Source organism: Colius striatus, chromosome 10 (assembly GCF_028858725.1).
Source record: "Colius striatus isolate bColStr4 chromosome 10, bColStr4.1.hap1, whole genome shotgun sequence".
In the NCBI taxonomy this organism is placed as follows: domain Eukaryota; kingdom Metazoa; phylum Chordata; class Aves; order Coliiformes; family Coliidae; genus Colius; species Colius striatus.
The window spans coordinates 22,063,610-22,081,873 of record NC_084768.1 but is presented as its reverse complement, the minus strand read 5'-3'; the positions used below and the strand labels follow the sequence as shown (position 1 = coordinate 22,081,873).

At 36.7% G+C, this 18,264-nt stretch overlaps 1 protein-coding gene across 2 annotated transcripts; it reads right to left on the bottom strand.

Annotated features, from left to right (window-relative positions):
* Positions 1–950: 950 nt before the first annotated feature.
* Positions 951–18,101, bottom strand: ODR4 (odr-4 GPCR localization factor homolog). 2 transcript variants are annotated; one of them, XM_062003197.1, is made up of 14 exons: positions 17,865–18,101; positions 17,034–17,168; positions 16,484–16,612; positions 16,019–16,114; positions 14,768–14,874; positions 14,026–14,062; positions 13,761–13,901; positions 13,052–13,147; positions 12,440–12,505; positions 10,919–11,047; positions 10,167–10,257; positions 8,429–8,614; positions 3,288–3,380; positions 951–2,139 (listed from the first exon to the last, which is right to left on the bottom strand). In XM_062003197.1, exons 2-14 carry the CDS (start codon positions 17,130–17,132, stop codon positions 2,072–2,074), a joined length of 1,338 nt encoding a protein of 445 aa, XP_061859181.1. In that variant the 5' UTR covers positions 17,133–17,168; positions 17,865–18,101; the 3' UTR covers positions 951–2,071. The 2 variants fall into 2 exon arrangements, with proteins under 2 accessions (XP_061859181.1, XP_061859180.1); XM_062003196.1 differs by having other exon boundaries at positions 17,831–18,100.
* Between the last annotated feature and the right edge of the window lie 163 nt (positions 18,102–18,264).

Below are 18,264 nucleotides of genomic sequence, written 5' to 3'. Positions count from 1 at the left end.
TCTCCTCTTGGTTTGTTCTGTATTTCTTAGACAAGTGAGAACCTGCTTTCTTCTATACCCACTACTTCCTCAAGGCAGGATGACTGGGAGGCCCAATCTGTAGACACAAGTCAAATTAGTCATTTTTTCTTTAACAGGATTAAATTATTTTCTTACTGCACAGATAGTAGTTACATGTAGCCTCCTGTATTAAAGCAGAAATCTCATCCAAAGCAACTTCTTTCTTTGCCTTCTTGCAACTTCAAAATGAAGGAATTATACTTCCATGGATCCTTCTTATCTAGTTAGTTACAAACTGAAGGATTAATATGAATATTTGTAGTAACATTGTAAAGGATCACTTACTAAAGACTGGCTAAAGACAGGAAGAAAAAAGAGGGTTTTGTTGTCAGGAGATCCAAAGAATAACACCTCCAAACAAACTCTACTTTTTACACCACAGCATCTCAAATGTCATACTTCACTTCTACAGATGAATTTCAGCTAATAGGCAACTACAGAATAACCATTTTTAAATTTGAAAGCATCTCCTCACCCTCAAAAAGAAAAAAAAAGATAGATAAAAGTTAACCTTCTTTCTTCTCATTACTCCTTTGTGACTTCAGCAGAGTAATTTTTAAACTTTGAAGCATGTTATAAAATTAATCTTAGTTTCTGGATGGCACTCAACTTCCTCCAGAATCAACTGCTTCTGCATAAGTTATGTCGCCTTGTGATTCCACTCATTTGCACAGAATAGCATGCAGCTAATAAAACATGCAGCAGCTTAGAACAATGCCTTCGTTACAGTATTCACCTCAGTATTCACTGAGGTCCTACTTGAGCAACAATGAGCACGAAAGATCAACATTGTATTCCAAAATACAGTTACAATACTAAAGGGAGTTTATTCTTTTTCTCTAAAGATGTAAAACAGAATATACAGATGAGGCAGTAGTATTTAAGACATCTTTCTCATAGTTGCCTTTTATTCTAAGTATCCCAGTACATCCTTGAATATGCTTTAGAACCAAATTGTTTATATTTTTTCTTAGTATTCCTGTGCCTTTATAAAAAACAAAACAAAAAAAAATGCAATGGTACTAGAATGCTCTAAAATCTGGAATTCCTTTCTACTGTAGCTCAGATCCAAGTACGCATCACATTTCATATATTACCTTTGTTAACTTTATTAGAATTCTTCCCTCCTTCCACTCTCCTCGTGACAAGTAAAAAATGTTACAGCCTAACATACCAGAGGAATCCCACATTATGGAACGATAACTGCTTTTAGTCCAAAAATCCTGACCAACAAACGATTTTGACAACACGTGTGTATCTACAAGATAATCCCCAAGGGCTGCCTAGATGTAGGTGTTGCTGAAATAGTTAATATTCCAAGAGAATGATGACTGAATTAGAACCAGACAGACAAATCCTTATCAAGAATCTCTGAGTGGCACACACACATCTCAAAAGTTCTCTGCATTTTATTGATTTCTGAAGTCTTGAACTAAGATATTTACAGACTAAATTGGTCTATTCTTGAAGACATTAGAAACCATTTGGATATCTACTACACTATTTAACCCATATCATCTAAAACAATGCATATGGTGAAATGCTGGCTTCATTAAATCTATTTTTTTTGTTACTCCAATTAACTTTAACAAGATGAGATTTCTCTTAGCAAAGCAACCTTAAAGCACAAATTGTCATATCAGGTAACTCTGTGAGCCTTCTCAATAGCCTACCAAACATTTTGCACGAAAACAACAATTAGGAAGAAAACTGAAGGTTGTACATTTGTTTAAAAGACTTTTCCAGAAAAAAACTATAATTTGTTTACACAGAGTAGCAGGGTTAATTTCTTGTAAACTTTAATCACCTTCTACTTGATACTGTAACCGCATGATTCTACTTGACACAGTAAGTGCATGCTGGAACAAGGTAACCGAACCTATCATTACAGTTTATATTGCACATCTAACTGGTAATATTTAGGCAACAATTCTTTATTACTAATATATTAAACCCAGATATTTCCATCTTGTTACTGGCAATATTTTCATGAAGCTCCAGTTGCTTGAGTTTAATCACTGAAGTAATTGAAAGAGAAGATTGATGCAAAGACTGCCACAGCAACTGCTATTACCACACCTAAAATAACAAAGGAAATGCAGTCAGTTAGTGGCAATGGTAGCAGAGTCATGGGCAGCTAGGGTGTGGAGGGCAGGGTCAAGGTCAACAACAAGCTGGAGGAGAAACAATAAAAGCCACTTCAAAAACTACCTACTGTTGCTAAGCCTAAATCTGCGGTGTCACATAACCTATTCATAAAAGTTCCACATAACATTTCCATTCAGAGCAGGATCCTCCCAGAAACCCAACTGACTCCATACTCCTGTAGTGCCTTGGCCATGTCCTGGCCTGTAAAGTACTGCACTACTGCTTAATTCTAGGTATCTGACTAGGAAAAACAACATAAAGTGTGGCACTAAATCTACTCTGTAAGTCTCTCTGTGGCAAAGCAGTCATTTTCCTATCAATTAATATGCTTGATACTGATGCAGCTGAGAAGACAATAGATAAAAAGAACCCTAAAACACCTGAGTGATGATTCAAGGGCAAACACATATTTATTGCTACTACCCTTTAATCCTCCAGTTACTATGTTCTACTAAGAATTAAGAGGAAAGAAAAATTACTGTTTTGTTGGCTAAAGTGTAACTGTGTTTCAATATGGAGACTATCAAAACTCACAGGAAGGGGAAAAGTACTAAGTGTAGGCAAATAGGTGAGAGCTGGACAAATAAGTACCACAGAGAAGTTGTAGTTGAAAGAGTCATACTGTGGCTGATGTTCCCTGAATTAGCAAGGCAGAAAATTAGTACCCAGGCCCCTGTGTATTTGTCAGCTTTTGAAGATTAGTGAGTCACTAGCAGATTTATGGATGCCTACTTGCCAAAGCTATTCAACTGTGTTTGGTTTTTTTGAAGTACAGAATTAGAAAAGCGGTGCTTTTCCAAAAAAAAAAAAAAAAAGAAAGAAATCTACCTGAGCCTTTTGTATTGACTTACTTATATTGTATTGCTGAAAAAATGCAAACACTGGTTTGATTCTAACAGTGGGCTGTGGCTCTTTCCTCCCCTGCAACACCCTGCAACTACAATACTGAAACGGGGACTCATTTCAGAAAAAGTACTGCATTAATCTCACCAGTTTACTAATAATGCTGTGGAAGCTAACAGGGCCCATGAAACAAAAGTTTCTGTATTGCCATAACAAAAATCAGGGAAGTAACATACCCATATTTTGTTGAAGTTTCAACAGCAAAGTTGCTTTTGTTAGTTGTTTCTGTTGTGTGTCATCTGTGTTGTCAGTAACCGGACAAATATCAACTGCATGGAAACCAAACGAAGAAGTAAGTGCCAAGTGAAAAGCTAAGAATTGTGTTTTACAGTGAACTAATCCAAAAGGTCAAGAACTGCAGATCAATTTTATAAAGCACATTTATAGTAGAAAAAAAACAGTTTATTGCAGCAGAAATGGTAATAGCATAGTACTATGACTAGAAGAGTAAAAATAAAGAGAAAAAAACCCATTTGGGAAGGAGTTCCTCTTCTAAAACTCATTTTTCACACCTTGCTTCCAGAGTAACATATCCAACCCTCTTTACATAACCTGGGCAGCGTTTGACTCCTCTGAGGAGGAATCACTAAAAGGAACCATCAATCACCTTCCAAGATGAAAGTTTTCCCTTCAAAGCCATATGCCCACAGTTCAGACTACGTGCACAGCTGACTGCCACTGAAAGAATAAGCCAAGCATCATTTCCCTACACAATAGCCATAAATGCTTTTTTCCAAAGCACAAAAAAAAAAATCCTTTATCTTGAAGATCTCCTAAAAATACATTTTCAGAGAAGATGATAGATTCCTCTTCAGAACAACAGCTAGATCCTTGGACTGCTCAGCCAGGAGCACACTTGACTATTTGCAGACTGAGGGGATTCAAACTCAAATCTACTTCCTCTCCAAAGATTCTTCATATCACTTGGCCATACCCAGACTGCTAGAGAGGGGGAAAAAAGAAAGAAAGGAGGGGATTAACCTTGAGTGGTTTAGCTGAATTTATTAATTTGTCCCACATAGAGCAAGCGTGCTTTGGACCACGTCATTCAGTGATAAGGCTACTTGATGGTGTTGGGCCAAAGGTCTTCAATTGGCATTCCTGTTCTTAGGACACTTTGCTAGGGCATCACTTGTCAAAAGTTCTGATTGCAACTCAGTAGTTGCTACTCCAGACACCTTCTGGACACGTAAGCAGTAGGAGAAAGTGTTTGTACTATTGCAGTGAGACCAGAAAAGACATGGAAAAACCCTGGGAAAAACCCTGCCTGATTTTTCTTGTTCAGAAGATGAGGAAGAAAAACCCACAGCAATACCAAGGTTTAGCTGTCCAAGGAATACTGATCTAAATAAGAAACAATCTCCTACCTCTAGAGTGGGCTTGTCAATCACGCATAAATTACAGATTACATAGCTGAGTAATAAGGCACATCCTTTACATGATTCATATGGAAATGATTCGTGGAAAAGTACTTTCTCTATCATATCATTAGCTGTGGGGGAAACATCTAATCTAGATATGAGATCAGATGAGATGTTTTGTCATCTAAGATGAGTCACGTGCATGATTGTCTTCGAAGCCTTCTTAAGTTAAACTTGCACAAGATCTGCTGTGACACAAGTCACTCAAATTAGACATTTAGGACCTGGCTTTATCCATTTTTATTACTGAACTCATTGACTTTGTGTAGGATGTACTATGGTAGAGTAATTAATAACCGTCCAATTTGAAATTTAACAGGATAGCAAGATATATACACACATACATAAGCATACATTTATTATAAACATTGCTTTGAGATGTCTCTGCAAGTTCCACATACGTGTAACATAAAAATAAAGACACACATTTCAATGCAAGGGTGCTTTTTTGAAGAGAAATTATCAAAGCCTACTGGTCCACAATGAAGCTGTAGGTCCATCATTATTTTTCCCATGCAAAAGGAAAATACATCCTCATCTGCCTAAAATATAAGCAGAAATCTTCAACTAAATTATGAACTGTTGCAAGAGAGCTTTTTAAGTACCTTAACGAACACAGTAAGAGCACCACATTCTTTCCAAACTACAACAGATTTTTAAATTCCCTGAAATAACACATCACTTTTAGAGAAGCTGACCACATTTCTTGGGTCATCTTTGAAGTTTAGATCCAGCAGGTTTCCTTCTGCTTTTGTTTGGATGAAGAAGTGTGATGGTTTGTGCCCTATAACTTTATGTTTCTTTGCACCTTCCTAAGAACTGTTGCACTCCTCTGAAGGTAACTTTTGAAGCTGCACATCAATGCAGCAAAGTTCACTTGCTGGGGGCAAGAGGGTGTGGAGAAAGAGGAAAAAAAAAAGAAACATCCTTGAGCTACTGAGTTATCAAAGGTATTTATGCCTGTAAGTTATGGATGACTCCAGTATGCATTATCATAGAATGGTCACATTAATCTTTAATTTTTCATCAGTTCTTCAACTTGCTAACAAAGATAGGAAAGTGATTACCACTAGGGAAGCCTAGTTTATGTTTATCCACTCAGGGTATTTAACACACCATCCCCACCCCCTGCACCAAGGACAAGCAAGGATTTAGTAAAGCCAATCATCAATGCAGAGCTCACCATTGCTTGTACTAAATACCTTGAAACTACAGTGTTAGAGCTATTTATATATTTCTATTATAAATAGGTCAGCTTTTACTTTCTATTTTTCATGTAACAATTTTAAAGCATGATCCAGCAGTGACTTTACTGCAGAGCTGTACAAGGAACATCATGTGAAGAGTATTAAGAAAATAAAACTGTAGGAGACAGGAGCAGTGGCCGTACTAAGCACATAATACTGATCTTTATAAAATACCTTTCTTTTATATGGTTTGACTAAAAGCTGCTTTTAAAAAAATTCTTTTTGTTCTACTGATTATATCCTCTTCCTCTCAAGTATATATTTTAAAGAGCAACAAGAATAACAAAGTATTTATTTCAAAAGCTTGCTCAGGTTCTTGAGTTTTAAACAATTCTTTTAATCAGCAAACTTTCCCCAGAAATTCACTATGGATAGATTTCTGGTTAATTAAAGGCTGGTGCCTAAGACTATAGGAATTCTAACAAAAACAGAAAAGTTGACACGAAAATTCACTACAAAGCACTTTCTACATCACAACTGAATATTGATTATTATTAATAAAGATATTGCTAAGCTGTGAGAAACAACAAATGCTACCCAAGTTGAAATGAATCACTGAAAAAGCCTTTACACAAGGGAAATTCCAAACACTCATTATGTTACAAAAACATGTTCACAGTAATCCTTAGGGACTTCATACTAAAGTACCAATAAAAATTAAGTTGCAAATTAATGCTTTTCTTTACATGCAGAACACTTCTTACACAGTTAACAAGTCTGATTTCTGAAATGGCCTTCCTAGCATTGAGTGTATAAATAAATCACTAGTTAATAATGCTGTAACAATAATTATAAGCATTGAGGAGTGCTGTGCTGATAGCATCATAACCACCATCACTATTAACAGAACTCCATCTATGAACAAACTTTATGGCGTTCACTAGGACAAGGCTGGACTCACAGGTTTCCTAAAAAATCCTCCTTGAATGTTTTCATCCTTTCTTTTACTACCTACTTACTTTAATTTACCTTTCTTTTAAAAAAATAAAATAAAAAAGGAAAAGAAATGCTATACACCTAACTCTATAACCAGGAAGCTACAACAACACACCAATTCATTTTGTGAGCAACCTGGATATTATTTTACAAATATTAATAGTATAAAGTCTTGGTGATGCATTGCCAAATCTAATGGTGATTTCTTCCTACATCCAGATCACACATCCTTACATAAGCAAAAATGCTAAACTGAATCATCTTCTCTTTCCCTCCCACACCTACCTCCACTGCTACAACAATATTTGCTTCCATAAGTTATACTAATTGCTTAAAGCTCCATAATAATTAGATTTAAGATTATTAAAGTTACTCTTATAATGAAAGACAGATTTTTATTGGCTTTCCTGTTTTTCTTGATATGCTTGAGCTGTGTACATTTTTACTTCTTGAGATGAGTCAGATTCACTGCAAACAGGTTAGTTAAAACCTGGGAAAACTGATGAATTTAGAAAGACATAAGAATTTACGGTTAGCTCTGAAATTAGGAGGGATCTTTGAGCTGCTAAGTAAACAAGTAGGTCAAGTAGAATATCAGTAATCACAATTCACTGTCCACAAACAGCTCATGGCTATGGTTTCCTTTTCTTTCTCCCTAAATACCTACATCAGAAAGCATCCAAATTTCTTATTTGTGAGGGTTTTTTTGCTTTGTTTAATGTATATGATAATGTATATGACAAACTGCAACTTGTGGCTCATTTTCATATATATGGGGGAAAAAAATGAAAGAAATCTTTTCCATGAGAACATAGAAAATATCACTAGATGTATTTCAACTACAGATTTGACTCCTTCATTGAAACTGAAGTCATATGAGAAAAATAACAGTATAAAGCAGAAATATGCAGAAAGTCAGTAACTAGATTACAGTCAAAGATCTGTATTAGAAGAAATATAACAGCCTGTTAATTAGATTATAAACTTATAAGGCATTCAGTAGAAAATGAAAAGCTCTCTCTATTTCCTTTCTATTTTGGGTGAATCACCAATCTTCAGCTTTGTCACTGCATTTGATACATAAATTAAAACACTCAAAGCAAAGATCAGTATTGGTTTTGAAATAATTATGTGTTTCACGAAGATCTTATGCTAACACACATTAGACTATATATGTATTTTTAAATATTTAGTTAAAAAACAGCAGATTTGACTAAAGCTATCAACTCTTTATTCTAACCTGTTCTTAGCAGTATCACAACTACTCAGCTCTGGAACCAAAGCTGACTACTAAAAAAGTAATCAGAATGTAAAGCTTTACAGCTTTTTCTTACAGTTTATTTGCCAATGTAGAATCACCCTCAATTCATGTGCAGAGTAACGTACACAAACCTTGTTCAATCACATGTTTATCTTTCTACTGCAGTTCATGAACTGCAACCATGTTTGCACAGATAAGGCAGGGAAGGAATGAAATAGCTAAGAGAAGAGAGAGAATTCTGTTATAAATCAAACATAAAAACTGCAAGAACCCTTATCACTTCTCACAAATGTATTTAAACTGTAATTAGATTGATATAAACCCTTAGAGCTTGATAGGAACTAAGCCAACTTTAAGCATATCCATATCTGGATAAAACTGGCCTATGCCATTAGTCAACATGTTCGTAATCAGTGATGCAGTCTATGCTGGTTCTGGGATGCTGCCTTTACCTGTGTTAATTCCCTCCACGACGAGGATATCTTCAGCTTGCACAGATTGATCCAACAGCTCAACAAAACGTTCCTGAATCTCTCCAGCAGCCTCATCACCAAACTTATAATCACTGAGCATCACGCTGGACCCAGCAACAGGGACAAACAGTCTTTGAGGTAAGACATGATATTCCCTCTCAAGATCTAAAAGAAACAGGAAAAAATACCATCCAAATCAAAGCCTTGCCAGTTACGATAAGATTCCTCATTAATCTCTGGATATAAGATAATGCTATTGCAGAAGAACTGCTCAAGGTTTTCATGTAAAAATTCTGTTTTCAGGCATGGCTTATTTAGTTGTTACTGATTTATGAAAGTTTTGGCTACTTATACTGATTTACGTTCTTACATTAGTCTCTCCAGAAACACCTGAGAGACCTCAAAAAGGGACCATAAAATGTTAAACAGAGCTTTTTCCATGTTTAGAATGACTAGCAAAAGAACTCTGGGAAAGATTGCACCACAAAGGATTGCAAACATTAGGATGCTTCATGTCGGAAAGCCATGAAACACGGGTGCCACCTAAAGAGGAAATCGAAAACTGCATGCAGTTGAAAACGGCAAGTTTAAATCATGCAGGTTGGACAACACTGGTCAACAAACCATGTTATCCTAAAGTAAACAACAATTCTGAGATGAATTGGTTTTCCTTCCACAATCAACGGGTTTCTTTTCTATTTTTTCCTAAAATCACCACCAAGGACAGTATCTTTTAAATTAGTTTCCTTTATATAAGATCAAATAGATATTTCAATTAACTAATCAAGTTTGGATTAAAAAAAAAACCAAACCCAAACCAACACAACAAGAGAGGAAAACTTGGATACTGTTTCATGGACCACAGAAGAAACTTAAAGAATCACTCAGTACGAGGTAGGAGGCCTGGGCTAAGTATGTACTCCCTTAGTTTTCAATATAATCAAGATAAGAAGTTTTATTTTCATTAGATCAATTTGCAGTGTCCTGGACACTGCATGGTGTTCTACTGACTTCAAGTTAAGTCAATACAGAAATTATGCATGGTGTTGCATTTTTTAAAAGACACAAAGCCTGTAAAATAGCATCTGATGAGAAGAAAAGTCCAGGGGGTAGAGACATTACAAATTATGTATTTGCATAGTTAATTAAAAAAATAATTGGGGTACTTCTTAACATCCGAAGCACCACATACAATGCTGTATTAATTTAATGAAGATGAAGTACTGAACTTCAGAGCTCATGTCCCCTAGCATTAATAACACAGCCAATATAAGAATATGGAAGGCCATGTCCAGTTGGTTCTTCTAATCCTACCAAATTTTAGCATACTTCAATATTAATAGGAATATGATAGGTGATTAAATATTTTTTTTTAATTAAATTAAAAAGCACAATTTAGAGTTGGAACTTCAGTGACAAGAGTTTCAACTACATCATCTTTTTAAAGTACATTTCTGGTCAATCAGAAAGAAGCTGAAATTGCATTTTGTGGTCATGAGAACTGAACACAAGCTCTCTGTGAAAATCGACACCAAAGAACATACCCGACTTGTCAAAAATTCTCCTTATTTAAGAAGAAGTCCAATTTACCAAACAGAAATAATGCTATTTGCTTAATATTCTGCTCTAACCAAACTGAACTTCACTATCCCAGCAGAATTTTCTACAACAACCAAACTTGCTGCAAATGTAAGCTGCTTTTACACCAAATTCCTACTTTTTTTGTGAGGGCCTTCATTTATAATGAGATCTTCAAATAGGATTTCACAGCGATCATTCAATGTGTTTATGATGTCTCTCTTCAAAGCCTGCAAGGACAAAGCAAAAACATCAGTAATATAAAAGCCATTTGAAAAGCTTTTGACTAGTCCTTCACAGGTTTAACCCATGTTGGCAGAATGTTTCTGTCAGAAAATAAGAACTCCAAAGAGAATTTTTAAAAGCCCAATAAAAAGAAGCTAACAGCAAAAGAATTAAAAAGAAAAAAAAAGAGAAAACAACCAAGCAAAAATTAAAAGTTGAGGAGACTGTTTGCATTGGTAGAATATGAAGTGGCAGCTTCTAGATATTACTATTAAAAATGAACAAAAATTAATCACAAAACATTGACTCAATAAGGGGAAAAAATACTAAAAAAAAAAATCTGTATTTTCCCTCTACACATATAAAACCGTGTTTGTAACCTTTTCTAAAATATTAAAAACAATTGTCACAACCTAACTGCTTTGACAATTTATGCAAAAAGTCGTCAGAAAATAGCATTAAAACCAGGAGACATCTGCTAAAAGTGAAGAAGGAACTTAATCCATCATACATGCTCACACAGATGGTTTCTAAAAACAATCTGTATGTCCAAAGGGATGAACATCTTGACAGCAGTTTTGACCCTATCATTCTGGAAAAAAAAACCAACAACATTGCATGTATTCCAGGAAAATGTTTCTGATGAACTAACAACCTTTTTACTACCTGAATAGCTTCTTTAACTTTTGGCTTGTTGTTATGTATGTAGGCTTTGCATTTCACAGCACCTTTGAGATTTATGGAACCACTGCAGACCTGGACTGTAGCTGTTGATCGATGACTTGAACCCTGGGACTGAAAAATGAACATAGTTTCAGTTTTATCTTGTCACCTAGGCACTTGCAGCACAAGCAACAAAAAAAGAGAACTATGAAATTAACAGCATATTGGAAGATGTTTATATATAAATTGTTTTCCCTCAATTTGCAACTCTACTTTTTTATTATTATTATTTTGTTAGTTAGGACTTAAAATTTCTCTTTTTCCATTATGGAAAATGTATTTACTTTTCCAGCTGTTCAATTTCCTGCAATTTAGATATTTGTGTGTATAAGACTTCTAAAACTTTTCAGGCAAGTGGCTTGGGGCTCATACTAACATTGCAATCTGGAAATCTTAAGATTTTCTTTTTTTGAAGGACGAAGTTTGTATGTTTACTATCTGGTAAGCATAACCTATGGTATCCGGAGAGTCATCCCATCAGTCAGTGCTAAACTATAGATGTGGTTACATTTAGAACTGTATCAAAATGTTGCCTAGAAATACTCACCCTAATTACCAAAACAATGAGTGTGCTGCATGAAGCACTCTAAGACAACACCTGGAAACACAGCGATATGTAACTTCCACTTGAACTGTGTATATCACTTCTAACAAAATAAAAAGCTTTCCTTTTGCTGAGGCAATTAACTATTGGAACAATGTAACTCCAAAAGAAGCTGACACACTCATCAAGTCTTTAAAATGGCATTTCTTATATTTCTAAAAGTTTTGTTAAACAGAACTTGAGAGAATTCAGGAACTACCTGACAAAACAGGATGGCCTGTGCTGTAGACACAGGCCACAAACCGTGTCTACACAGTCTACAAACCAATGCCTGGACGCATTTGGACTTTAGGAATTAGTCTGGGGCACCTAACTCGGGGTTCAAATCAGCACAACCTCTGGAAGAGAAGAAACTCTTAACACAGACCCAAGAGCTCCAGATGATGATTCAGCTCATAGGATTTGAACTTTCGCCCAGAACTGATGACCAAGCTTCTGACAAAAGTATCCAAGGAAGTGTCCCTAGCTAGGCACGACAAGTTGAGGCATGGGGGTTTCAGGAAGATAGAAAGTCACCTTGAAATCAACACACGCAGGTGTGCACAGGTATCCTCCTATCAAGTTATTTAGTTTGCAGAATTTCATTTCTGTAACTAGTTCCTTAAATTTGCCTTTCAGCTACACTGTGCAACTCTTAAGACAACATAGTTCTCACACCACAAGAATTTCTGAAGACATGAAATATGCAGATCTGTTCACAATCAGTTTCACAGTCATTATCTGAAGGGGGAAGGGGAGAGTTTTAGGAGTAAGTTAAGCTGGATTTCTACACAAAAATTCAGAAAATTATTTCTTTTTTTATTGTTATTACTTTATAAGACAACAGTAAGGTTATATTTTACAAGTGACTAAATACTTACCAGCTGTGTCAGAACTTTGACATCAGAAAATTGAGTGCTGGACTGAGTATTTCCTCTTAACTTTTTCTATGGGGAAAAAATGATTTGTGTTATGAAACAATAAAAGACACTTCCTCAAACCAGTCTCCTCACTATGGTATAAAATGTATCCCGGTTTGTAGCTTTTAAGAGAGGAAAAATGGCACATAGAAAACAACTATGAAAATTTAATTACAGAGCTAAAAGATTAATGCATCAGTCAAAGTGCCTCTCCTCTTAGTTAAACATTTAGACATACAGAAGTCTTAGAAATCTCATCAGCTACATTCACACTTGCACAGGTTCTTTAATGAGGAGACAGTATATAGAAAAGTTTTTAGTCAGACTTCACATAGAACCATTCTGTTCGCATTGCCTGAGGAAGAAGCAGCAATCTGCAGGAATGAAGATGGGAACACAAGCAGTCTTGTGTATCAGTTACCTGAAACAGGCCAATTAGACCAATAAATATTGTACAGAAGACATTTGTACAATAATTTATTCAATAAATAATTCAATAAAGTCAATATTATCACATTGAAGGTTCTAACTACACATCTATTAGTGTTGAATTTCTCGTTGTTTGGTACTCACCTGCCCTTCCAATAGCTCTGTATCACCATCTCTGACTTGTCCATTGATTAGAAAAACACTGTCTTCTATCTGTTTTGACCACCGATTTAACCCATTCTTTAAAAAAAGGGAAAGCACAAGCATCTCATAAGAAAGAGGAAAGAGAATTTCACTAAAAGAAATGGACAGTATCATGACAAAAACTGTAGAAATACATGTTTTAAAAGTTACTTTGAGTGAGTTTTAAAGTCTCTGAAAAATCCGTATGTTTTTCCAAAGCTCTCTTAAAACCAGCATGTTCAGAATATAGCTATTCAGAAACGAGCATTTCAAATCACTTAAGTGCTGCCCCAAGGATGTGAGTTTTTTTGTAGAGAGGGATGCAGCCTATGGAAAGTCAATTCATATTAAAAGCACTCCTTGGCTATACTTTTTTATTACGTGACAGAGAACAGACTTTAGCTGGAATACTCATACTAACTGCTAAACAATTTTGAGCAAAGGTAATTGCCAACACTAAGAACAGCAGAAGAAAAGTTGTTCACATATTTTGTACTATGAATGCTTCATAGCAACTTCAAATCACATTTATAAGAGGAACAACTGCCATTCTCCACTGATCAGTCCTACTCCTCTACCTACATTACTCCAATCTTTCTCTCTCATTTAATTTTCAATAAATGATGTACAGTAGAGACCAACTACAAAACTGGTGCAGCCAGTTAGTTACCTTGGTATTCTTCTCCAAGTCATGGTTTGGGGAAGTAGCAAGAAGTGGAATGTGAATATTAACATTTACTGTGCAGTCCAAAGCTAACCAGGAAGTAGACAGAGCACTCTGATATTTCCAATCTGCTGGTTTAGCTGAACTCTGAAAGCAGAAAAAAACCGTAATGAAGTATCTACACAAAACATTGTATAACTCAAATACAGATTTTTAAACACTACTTGTCATGCAGTAAAGCTATATAGGACACACAGGATGACAAGCTTACCTTTGGATCTTGTACATCATAGGTTCGGCAAACTATTCTTTGCTACTTAAAGAAAAATATCCCACAAAAAGAAAAAAAACCATGAGATCAATTCACCATTAACTTTGTGCTTTCCTTCTTTGTTGAGCTAATTCATGCTCTCAAGAAAGTTCTCACCTTTCATTACTGTAAAAAAATGGAAAAACGTTTGACTGTAAACTCCAACTACCAAATGATGCTGTTCCATCTCTTATAAATATGTTAAGATCAGCATCCACAGGGAGAACCACCCATGTGCCAACCTGCAATTTATTGTCTCTCTTACCTCTCTAAAGAAAAGTCCTGCTTTTTCTCACGATCAACAGACTCAATTGTTCTTCTGCAACACTAGTTCAGATCCCACATGCCTGCTACTTCCCCATTTCCATGTAGGCATCATTGGTAACAGAAAGCTCAAGAAGCTATACAATAATTTTTATGGTTTCTTCAATTTAAGCAAATCAAAACTGACCGGGAAGGCACAATTTGATGCCACCACACAGATAAATCTAACAGTAAGAAAAACAGTGGAAATTTTCAAGGGCAAGAGGGTCAAGTCTTACTCAAGACTAATCAGAAAACTTCATGATTTCAACTTACTGATCTATACCTCTCTGAACTAAAACAACTTCTTCCTCCCATTTTATCATTAGTTCAGAAATAACTATAGAAAAGAAGTTCAGGGTAGCAGTCTCAATCAATAAAGCTTGCTCATAAAGGATACTTTTTTGTAGTAGAACAAACTTGAAGAGCTGCTCTATCCCAGACCTCCTCCTCAGCAGATTTCCAGAGCCTTCTTTTATTCAAGGACTTTTCCACAGAGAAGATTAGCTAACAATGAAAAAAGCATCATGGATTTTTCCACAAAAAATAATGCATTATCATTTCTGGAAAACAGCCTTGTATTAAATTTCTAAATCCAAGTGACATCACAATTACATATAAAAATGTGACATTACATACATGTCACTAAAATGTCATGCTAAAAGAACATTCAACAAAGATTCATAGGCAACTACTCCAAAGCAGACGTTGTTTGTGAAACCTTAATTCAATTTCTTTATAAACTGAAACAAGCAACACACATTCAACACTTTCAAATCATTAGCTTTTCTCCTTATAAAAATATTACAGCTTCAGGCCTATCAGTTGAGGATCAGGAAAGAGAGCTGTGCAAAACAGGTACTAATTAAAAAATCCTAAACTGTAATTCATCAATCACTAATCACTTGCACACAGCTCACCTTTTTTGTTGGCTACTAGTTTCAGAAATCACGACTGAGATGCAATTGCATTGCACTGCCAAGAACTGACCTTAGGCTCCAAAACCTACTCAGGTTTAAACCACTCATCACGCTTCACTTATGAAAATGATAAAATAAACCTACACCTACAAAACAGAAACTAAATGTGGCACTAGATGCCCCAATACTGTAACAAAAAAGTTACAGTATTGAAGTCTACCAGACAGTAACATGTTCTAAGTAGCTTTTAAATATAACCCCAACCACCTAAGTTAAATATCGTTAGCTCTATATTAGATATTACTTTTAAAGGAATCAGAGCTATAGATCTTTCACTATTGTAGACATCTCTAATCTGAACAATTCATCCAGATAAAAAAAAAACCCTAATGTGCTACCATTACTAACAATTCTGCCACAAGGATTTAGCTTAATATAAACCATGAAGACATTTTCCTTAAACCAGTATGTCCACATTCAGTAAATACAATCAGATTTGCTATTGCAGTAACAAACACCACAAGAAACAGAAAGTTCACAAATGTAAGCTGTGGTACAGTTCCATAGGAGAGCAATTTCTGAAGTTTCAATCTCAAAAATATGCACCAAACCAGAACATTTGGGCTTTCAGAAATACAGCAACAAAACAATCATATCTACTCAAGTCATCAACAGAAAATTACACCACTGAAGATATTCCACCACGTCTTTCCACCACGAAGTCTACTTACCTTGCGCAAAGCATTTTGACTATCTTTTGACAGTTCTGGAGTTGTAATAATAAACACACCAAGAACTAATAAGCCTCCAGGAAGCATTCTAGAAACCTTAAAAATAAAAATGCACATTTATTAATAGGAATCTGAGATCTAGTAACTGTATAACTTGAAGTAGCAAAAGTTTGTAATGAGATGAGTATACATCAAGGCCAGAAATTAAATAAACAGGACTGGTTTCATCCATAGGTTTCTCTACAATGTAGGAATGAGTTTTCTCACTTCAGGCCTATCCAGTCTCTGTTTCATCAGAAACATTGAAAACAACAGAGATAGCTTGGTTTAAAACATCTGTACCTAGCATGGGTAGGAAGATTCTTTTACTTTTGATAAAAATACTTGAGGTTACACATGTGATGCGACAGTTTGTCATTTCCTTTCTGTTCCTCCCACCCTCTCCATTAACTCCACCTGTGCTACCTGATTGGCATGTGTGGTTATCCATTCCTCATCAATAGATGCCAGCTTTGAAGGACTGATGTCTTCCTTCTGCTCTTCCTTTGGAGGCGTTCGAACTGCACGAATTACGTAGTCTCTTTGGGGGGAACACTTTCAGAAACATCAATATAAGCAAATATACTATGAGTTTGCTATCAAGTCAGAGAATATACTGCATAACACAGTAACTGTCAGTGTTATTTTCCACTAGGCATTGCTAAACTTTAGAGTAATCTGTTACAAAAATAATTCCTTCATCTTTGAGTTTTTTACCTTTGTCTTTTAAAGCCTTCTTTAATGATGATTTACTTTTAGAATTTAGTTTCCTGGGTGTCACCTTTCACAGAACAATTTTAAAAGACTAAAGTAGTTTTTTGACAGTGCAAACCTTTTCCATGAGTTCCTTCTGGTCACATTAACCCCCTTCTGCATTAGAGAAGCTCAAAAGACCCATGGCAGATGATTAAAGCCAAGGGGCTTTTCCCCTATTCACAGGAATTAATGGAACAGACTTCAGATATTACACACTTACCTGTCCTATTAACAGGCCAGTGACATAAGGCTTCAATTTTGTGCTGAGGTCTGAAAGATACTGCCCAATAGTTTCCTCCACAAAGTAAGTTCTACCCATCGCTGCAGGTACAAGACTAAGTATTGTAGTTTCAACCTAAAAAACAATTAATGTATAAAGTCAAAGGAAGTGTATATACTACATCAGTTATGTTAAAATAATTCTCACAAAGAGCCTGAATAGATCTGTCAAGAAAGGTTATTTAAGTAGCTTTACAATATTTTTAAACAAAAAGCATAAGTCTCTATACTAGAGGAAGAAGTCTGTGACCTTTATTTCAATGAATGCCATTTTAAATAACTGCCACTGAAACGACATGGCAAGTCATGCAAGTAAATACTGGGAGAAACTAGCTCTTGATGCATTATGTTTCATTAAAGGCCAGAATGTAAAGTGTGCTTTTTTGTATTCACATTCTTTTTAAGGGACTTGCTAAATTTTGCACTTGTACTTAAACATGCTATGCACGACTACCATTCCATTCCTCAGGCATTAAAAGTACAGCATCTGTTAACTACCCAAAAGGCTATCTTTAGAGTAACCGTATCAATCCAGGACACGGAGACTACTCCAGACACTCCTCCGTTCCATGCTGACTTATTTTGAGGACTTCAATCAAAATTACTTATGAAAGGGCATTAACTACGGGGAAGCAAAAGCCATCCCGAATCCCCGCAAAGCCGTCTGCTGGAGAAAGCTGCACAGGGATGGCGGAGCGGAAGCTGTGGAGCGGAGCGAGGAGGAAGGCTGTCACCCACCTCACCGCAACCCACACAGCCAGGCCAAAAGCACCTCTGCGCCCTCAGCGGAGCTCGGCGACCGCTCCTGCACAGCTCCCTCACCGCCTCGGGGCGCGGGCCGGCCCCAGCGCTCCCCGCACGGGCCTGACGGGCTGGGTCGCCGAGCGCTGCCACCGCCACCTCAGCGCTGCAGCCCCAGCCGAGCCCCGAGGCAGCCGCTTCCCGCGTCACCGGCAGGCGCCGCCCGCGCGCCGGCACAGCGCCGTGACGCACGCCAGGCCAGCGCCGAGCGCGGGAACAGGGCGCGCGGGGGCGCACCGCGACGCCGGCGCCGCCATGCTTTGTGTGGCGGAAGCGCGACGCCTCCGTTGGCACCTCCCGGGCTCACGGGGCGCCTCAGAAGGGCTGCCAGCCTCAGGGCGAGCTTCGAGACGACGCCTGTGAGCGTGTGT